We start from the raw sequence: 8,967 nt of genomic DNA on the forward strand, positions 1-8,967 counted from the left end.
CAGAGAAGTGATTGTGAAACTTGCTGAAGTGGCTTTCAAACAGCTGATGAAGGGCAATGTGATGTTCTATGAGGAGGACCTGAGAGAGAGCGGCATAGACGTCACTGACGCCGCAGTGCATTCTGGGATCTGCACTGAGATCTTTAAGGAGGAATCTGTGATTCATCAGAGGAAAGTCTACAGCTTCATTCATCTGAGCATCCAGGAGTTTCTCGCTGCTTTCTATGTGTTTTACTCTCATGTGATCAAGAACAAGGAACCACTGCAGGAATTCAGATTTTACAGATCTGATGAAGACTCTCTGTATGATCTACTAACATCAGCAGTAAATAAAGCCCTCGAGAGTGAGAATGGACGGCTGGATCTGTTCCTGCGGTTCCTGCTGGGCGTCTCTCTGGAGTCCAATCAGAGACTCTTACAGGATCTACTGACACACACAGAGAAAAGCTCAGAGGACATCAGGAGAATCACACAGTACATTCAACAGAGTATCAAAGATGGACATGGACTCTCAGCTAAACTCTCAGCTCAACTCTCAGCTGATCAGTCCATCAATCTGTTCCTCTGTCTGCTGGAAGTGAAAGATCAGACTCTGTCCAGAGAGATTCAGGAGTTTGTGAAATCAGACAAACACTCAGAGAAGAAACTCTCTCCGTCTCACTGCTCAACAATCGCCTACATGCTTCAGATCTCAGAGGAGCCGCTGGATGAGCTGAACCTCAGGAAATACAACACATCAGCTGAGGGCAGAAGAAGACTGATACCAGCTGTGAGCAACTGCACAAAAGCTCTGTGAGTGTGAATTATTCACTAATGAAGAATCATGTTTAATAATGAATCTGCACCATTTGCTAAATGAGAGGTTTTCTCCTGAATAACAAGCTCAGAGTCTTAAAGGGCTCATGACGTGTCTTCTCATTATTTTAATGTGGAAATGAAGCAGTCAGTCAAGTTAACATTATTTAGGAAATGGATTTACACTCTAATCAAAACTTATAGACAAACACGATAAATGTCACCATTAAAAAGAAAAATATATGTTTGTTATAGCTTTTGTAGCAAAGGCGCCGCCATCTTGCAGAACTATAACCTGTGACATCACGGGGTTGGTTGACGTTGGTAGGGGTGGACGATATAGCCTCAGTTATATCACCATATTTCAAGAATATTTGCGATAATGATATTTATGACGATATAGAAAAACATATATATGGAACAAAGTGTTATTGGTGATTGCAGCAGCAATTATTAGTGCAAACACACACACACACACACACACACTGTCACTCTCACACACACTCTCACACACGTACACACACACACTCTCTCTCTCACACTCACACACACAACACTCACATACACAGACACACATATACACACACACTCTCTCTCTCACACACACACACACACACACACACACACCTCACTCTCTCTCTCTCACACACACACACACACACACACACACACACACACACTGCCCCTGTCCCTAAACCTAACCCTCACAGGAGACTGTGCAGTTCACTTTCTGTGAAAAAAAACTCATTCTGTGTGATTTATAAGCATTTTGAAAAGTGAGGACATGGGGAACGTCCTCATATTTCTCCCTCTTTTTGTAATACCCATGTCATTATACACATTTGTGTCCTGATATTTCACGAAAACATGCCCACACCACTCACTCTCACACACACTCACACACAACACACACACACACACACACACACACACACACACACACACACACACACACACACACACACACACACACACACACACACACACACACTCACACATATCACAAACACTCTCTCTCACACTCACACACACAACACTCACATACACAGACACACATATACACACACACTCTCTCTCTCACACACACACACACACCTCACTCTCTCTCTCTCTCTCTCTCACACACACACACACACACACACCACTCTCTCTCACACACACACACTCACACACAACACTCACACACAACACAAACACACTCACACACACACAACACACACACACTCACACGCAACACACACTCACACTCACACACAGAGTGCACACACACACACACACACACACACATGTTGGGTTTTCATGTTTTATGGGGACTTTCCATAGGCGTAATGGTTTTTATACCGTACATACTGTATATTCTATCCCCTTACACTGCCCCTGCCCCTAAACCTACCCATCACACACACACACACACACACACACACACACACACACACACACACACACACACACACACACACACACACACACACACACACACACACACACACACAGCCCCTGCCCCTAAACCTACCCATCACAGGAGACATTCTGCATTTTTACATTTTCAAAAAACATCACTTAGTCTGATTTATAAGATGTTTTCCTCATGGGGACCTAAAAATGTCCACACACACACACTCTCTCTCTCTCTCTCTCTCACACACACACACACACTCACACAGTGTGCACACACAGACACACACACAGACACACACTCTCTCTCTCTCACACACATTCACACTCACACAGTGTACACACACACACACACACACACACACACACACACACACACACACACACACACACACACACACACTCTCTCTCTCTCTCTTACACTCACACACACTCACACAGAGTGCACACACACACACACACACACACACACACTCCTTCCTTCCGAAGCAAAAGCTTGTTATTTACCCACCCCTTATACAACCATTCAAAATTCCATTATATATTTTTCTATATATACTATATCTTCATAGCACAAAAAACAAAATGTTTTGCTTTTTGCAAAATAAAGAAAACAAACATGATGTGCGATCTGCAGCCTCTCTCTCAAAGACATTCATTCAGATAGTCTTCAGAAAAGGACCTCTAGCTTAGTGAATACTTGTCTCGCAAACATGAGACATATGTCTAAAGAAACGCTGAAATGTCAGGTTTTAAACAATGTAAACCAAATTGAAAACAAATATGCTGTGTTTATGTAATCTGTGAAAAGAGATTGATGTCAGTCACCTGCGAGCCACTTCATTATCCACTAATGCGACCGCGCCCACACAGAGTGCGCTCTTTCAGATTCAAAACTGACGATCCCGCATCAACGCCCACATCAACTCATACAAACACATCTAGTGAAGCGCTGTAACGTTACTTCAGCTACATCGTTTTGAGACGCATTTGAGCAGTAATCCTGGATTATTCTCCTCATGAAAAGCTATTCATTTCTAAGAGCAACTGACTGTAAGGCAGGTAAGTTATGTAAGTTTTTGTTGCCCCTGGCTTGGCGTGCTCAGTTGGGGACACTAAAATTTTTCTACATTTTTCAACTAAATATCCAAATAAATCTAATTATTAAACTAAATTAACCATATAAACTAAATTACTGATCTAAAGCCCACACTGTCACTGTATGATAATTGAAATGAACTGATGACATCACCGTTTTCTCCAGAATGGCTATACGGCTGAATAAAATTATGTTGCATTATTTTCCTGTTTAACACTGTAAAGCTGCTTTGAAACAATCTGCATTGTTAAAAGTGCTATATAAATAAGGTTGACTTGAATATTATATTGTTGTTTGAATATTATAGCCTAATGGTATTTTTTTTATTTAAAGGGGTGGTAAAACACATTCTTTTGAAGGCTTGATTGTGTTTGTGGGGTGCATTGTAACATGTGTTCATGCTTCGTTTTTATTCGTTTTTATTTTTCATATATTTGACCTTTATTCTACACTGCTCTGTCCCTCCTTGTAAAACGGTCTGATGCTTTCCGGGTTGTATGAAGCCAGTCCCTCAAAAATACGCGATGGGCTCAGATTGGTTAGCTGGCCCAGTGTGTTCTGATTCGCTAACCGCCTAGTGCACGTTTGTCAGAAACGCCACGCCCCTTACCTTTACCGGTAGACTGTGCTTTGGTCAGTATTAGAAACAATGGCGTCAATAAAACCATACCAATCTGAGCCCGAATCAGACCCAGAACATTTTAGTGAAGATGATCGAGCAGAACCTGTTCAGTCCTCAAGAGTAAAGACAGCGGATCTATAGTGATCGCTACTGAATGGCACTTTTGTATTTTTATTATTTTGTACGATTATAGCCAAATATCTGTGGCAAGAACTATTAACCCAAAACAAACACAAAACACTGGCTTTACTAGTAGCCAAATCAAACACAGAACCATGTTTAGCATGCCTGTAGATAAACAATACATAAAAGCTCTAATCAAAGAATCATTTACACTAATGCCAAGTTCGCTGTTGAGATTTTAACATTAGTGTTTGTAACGTTAGGTGTTCGTCAGATAACGTTAAGTATGAATGAGCATTTAACAGACTGGTTTGCAGAACAGCGTTGTCATCTGTTTACTTCCTTGCTACAACGTACAGTTAACCTATTACAGGAAAACACATCTACGAAAAATAAATCAGACTTACAGGTTGTGGCCCGTAAACAGCTTCTGTTTGTAAATCCAGCTTTCAGGACAAGCCAAGGTGCAAATCTGGCATTGAACTCGCGAAGTTTGTGGATGTTTTCCTCCGTGAAATGTGCAGCGCGCGCGTCGTGCATCCACACACTGGCAGTGTTTGTCTCGCGCACCTGACGTTGTGCAAATCCGACATTGAACTCGCGAAGATTGTGCATGTTTTCCTCCGTGAAATGTGCAGCGGGAGGCGCGCCCGTCGTGCATTCACACTGAACCGCTCATGAATTGCAACGGACGAATATTGTCCATTATGTCATATTTTCCAGTCTTCTCCTCCGACCCCTGTCTGTCTCGTGCTTTATGATGGGCAGCATATATCTGAGACCTGTTCCCCTCTGTCTCAAACACATGCATATAACATGCTGTATGTTAAACGGCCATCCCCAGACCTGCAATCCGGATGAAAATAACAGTGTTTTGTCGGCATTGCAGCAACACCACTCCTGCCTGTAGCCTACCACTATACCACAACAACAGCGATACAAAATGGCCTCACCCCCCCCCTTATTTAATATTCACGGAGGAGGGGTTTATGTAAATATTGAGGCTGGTGATGTCACCAACCCTGGAAGAATGTGTGTAGTCGCCTACTGGCCGTTTGCTGTAGTCCTTAGAAATGGATTTCTTTAAAAGCAAATATATCCCTTTGCTTTAAACTTTGAACGTTGTAACTTTGCAGATGTTGTTTATGCTCAAGCAGCAACATTACACGCTAGCTAAAGTTAGAATTCTGAAATTGTGGTTTACCACCCCTTTAAGTTTGTCAGAAATGATTCTGGAGTTTTGTTTTGTAGAAAGGGAATTGCTTTCTTTAAAGTGAATTTCGTTTTGTATAAATTGTATCTTAATTTTAATTATTTATTATTAAATTTTTTTAGCATGAGATTACTTGTAAAAACATAAAAAATAGTACAAAAAAATGGAAAAATGCTTTTCTTAGTAATTTTTGTCTTGTTTCTAGTCTAAATATTTAAACATTCTTAAATCAAGATGCATTTTCTAGATAAGTACAATTTTCAACTAAATAAGAAGAGCATTTTTTAAGTGTAGTCAAATCTTTTGATCATTTAAAATTATAATAGGCCTTTGTTGACTACATTCTAAATAATTTATTCTGGAAATAAAGTGAATTGCTTTCTTTAAAGTGAATTTTGTTCAGAATAATTTGTATCTTAATTTGAATTATTTATTATTATTATTTTTTTGGATGAGACTACTTTCAAAAACAAAATAGTACAAAAATGTTTTTTAAAAATGCTCTTCTTAGTCATTTTGTCTTGTTTCTAGTCTAAATATTTAAACATTCTTAAATCAAGATGCATTTACTAGATAAGGACAATTTCAACTAAATAAGAAGAGCATCTTTTTGCTCTCTCAGTCAGAAGCTCATTAATTATTCAGCTCATTATGTGGGCTATTATGTTCTTTTGTCATCTCAGGTGAGATTCCAGCATTATTCATTAGCTATCACGCCTCCTCGCATACAGGCTTTGTGAATAAAAACTGTCTTACAAATTGTAAATTAATATATTGTTTTATGTGAATGTGTAGGCTCAATGATTCTCACATCAGTTTGAAGCAAAAACTCTAGGCAATAACAGCCATTGGTCAAAAGTCTTGTGAACACATATCTATTGTGTGTTTTGAGGCCTTAATTTTAAAACATTTTTTAGGGATTTTTAAAAAAACCTTGCATAAACATTTTTCTCTCAAAAAATACAAGCATGTACATACATGTTGCTCACATATTATGGTAGCCCAGTTTGTGCTGAAAAAAGTGTAATTACACTTTGCCATTAATGTGTTTATAAGCAACTGAAAAAAGCACAAATGTAAGAGCATGTCAAAACTTCTAAAGGGCCCCAAAACAGCTCAGACTCCTAGGGGTTAAACTAAAGAGACATTTGAGGTTTGTATGAAAGACCTCTGCGCTTTTGTCGAGTTTAATGTTTCATATATAATATAATATAAATAATATAAATGGCAATGCTTATTTATGCTTATTTACGGTTTACTGCTACACCAAAAATCTAGTGCTGTTGCCTTGTGTTGACACCATAGACAAGCTGCAGGCCATTTGAAGTTCATCCCCAGGCCGGACTTTGGACACACTTGTCATTCTATAACTCGTAAAACATTCAAATGTCCAGACAGTCTTGCTGTTTTTTTTTTTTTTGACACATTCATGATCATTACTTTTGCTGGTGTTCTGTGACAAGCTTTATGCATGCACTTGAGTGCTTAATTTATATTTATATTTTAAGGCTCATTATTATGGTTTAGTATTTCTTTATAATCCAGAACAATGATGAAAATAATGAAAAATAATGACGAACGAACAACAAGGAAGAACAAAAAATGAACATACAGTACACATAGTATATACACATAGTATATACAAGCAAGAGATTGTTGTTAGTCACCAGTTTTACTTGTTACTAGGGCTGCAGCTATCGATTCTTTTTGTAATCGATTAATCTATCACTTAATCGATTGATTAATCGATTAATCGGATAATTTTTTCCCCGTGTTTTTAAACAACCAAAACAAATAATGCATAACGAAAATGAAGAGGAAAAGCAATTTAATTTATTAATATGCACAACAGGTTTCATGCTGTAATCTAGCGCTGACATCAAAGTAAATATCTTTTTATGTAGATTTCTACACCTGCAGCATTTACCATTAGGCTACCAACAAATAATATATCATATGTGGTGAGCCTATTTGCTATGGTAACCTAGCAACCTGTGTGTGTGTGTGTGTGTGTGTGTGTGTGTGTGTGTGTGTGTGTGTGTGCGCGCGCGTGCGTGAGGCTTCATTGCAGTTTGGTCCGGCAGAAATACATACATTAATTTTCAATAGAACGCTGCATTTGGCTTGCTTCACTTGCATAGCGGTGCATTTAAGGTGAAGCATCCGTTCGAAAAATCGCGTCACAACATCGCGTCCCGGTGTATACAGTGAACGCAAGCTGAAATTATTGTTGCGTGGCTACATAAAAGTTTAAGCATATGTGATGCATTGCCACGATTGGTCTGACTGGAGAGAGAGAGAGAGAGAGAGAGAGAGAGAGAGAGAGAGAGAGAGAGAGAGAGAGAGAGAGAGAGAGAGAGAGAGAGAGAGAGAGAGAGAGAGAGAGAGAGAGAGAGAGAGAGAGAGAGAGAGAGAGAGAGAGAGAGAGAGAGAGAGAGAGAGAGAGAGAGAGAGAGAGAGAGAGAGAGGAGGGTGCATGCGTGTGTGTGTGTGTTACTGATTTTCTACTATCAGTTCTGCGCTGCTCTCCGCGCGCGATCTTCACGCGAAAAGAGGTCTGCCTTCAGGGCGCGCGCTCGTTGTCAAAGACGCGACACGGCTCAACTCTCCGTGTCACAGCTGAACACTGAACGGATAAGTTTTCCGTATTGTTGTTTTTGACTAGTGCACAACCGCTTCAATGTTCAAACTGGCAAGGCTTTAAAAGCATTTACTTGACAAACTTTATGAGGATGAAAGTGAAAGCGATCTGGCTTCGGGGCTTGGGCGCGCGCGTGTGCGTGTGTGTGTGTGTGTGTGTGGCAGCTATAAGAACGGTAATCAACTTACATAAACTGTGTAAAACATGCAGTTACTATAGTGATTATGGGCATCTAGAATCTAAACTAAATTCAAAATGTATAACGCGCTATGGTGTGCTTCCTGAACATAGAACAGCGGTCTGTGTGAATCAGATCCCTGTGCGTATAGTGCGCGTCATAGGAATTTAACGAGGCTTCGAGGCAGAATTTTTGCCTCGAGGAATTTTTGTAATCGAGTTAATCAAGTAACTCGATGAATCGTTTCAGCCCTACTTATTACCAATGTTATGACAACACAACATTGGCGTCCATTTTCAGGCCTTCCCGTTTGGGTTTCTCCAGTGTTGGAAATATGTGTCATAAAGCTCTTTCCTGATCATAACCCTTCTTTTTCTGGTGATATTCCTCTGACCTTTTGTCTTTTGTAATGTCTCTCATCCATCTCTCTTTCTACAGTCTTTCTTTGATTCTCCCTCTTGCTCACTCTCTCTCCTCCCCCATCATGAGTGGACATGCCCCCTACTGCTGATTGGCTCACTGTCTCTCCTCCCCCATCATGAGTGGACATGCCCCCTACTGCTGATTGGCTCACTCTCTCTCCTCCCCCATCATGAGTGGACATGCCCCCTACTGCTGATTGGCTCACTGTCTTTCCTCCACCATCATGAGTGGACATGCCCCCTACTGCTGATTGGCTCACTGTCTCTCCTCCACCATCATGAGTGGACATGCCCCCTACTGCTGATTGGCTCACTGTCTCTCCTCCACCATCATGAGTGGACATGCCCCCTACTGCTGATTGGCTCACTGTCTCTCCTCCCCCATCATGAGTGGACATGCCCCCTACTGCTGATTGGCTCACTGTCTTTCCTCCACCATCATGAGTGGACATGCCCCCTACTGCTGATTGGCTCACTGT

The 8,967-nt window shown here is 40.6% G+C and overlaps 1 protein-coding gene across 1 annotated transcript in view; it reads left to right on the forward strand.

Moving 5' to 3' along the window:
* The window catches only part of LOC307135132 (NLR family CARD domain-containing protein 3-like), a gene marked incomplete at its 3' end in the record, with an annotated part of 13,464 nt that extends 12,668 nt beyond the window's left edge, over positions 1-796 (forward strand). The window contains exon 3 of the mRNA XM_079831328.1: positions 1-796. This exon is cut by the window's left edge and continues 1,227 nt beyond it. Coding sequence (XP_079687454.1) covers positions 1-796 — 796 coding nt within the window.
* Positions 797-8,967: the final 8,171 nt, after the last annotated feature.

Source organism: Gobio gobio (genome assembly GCF_949357685.1).
Source record: "Gobio gobio genome assembly, chromosome: 12".
NCBI lineage: Eukaryota > Metazoa > Chordata > Actinopteri > Cypriniformes > Gobionidae > Gobio > Gobio gobio.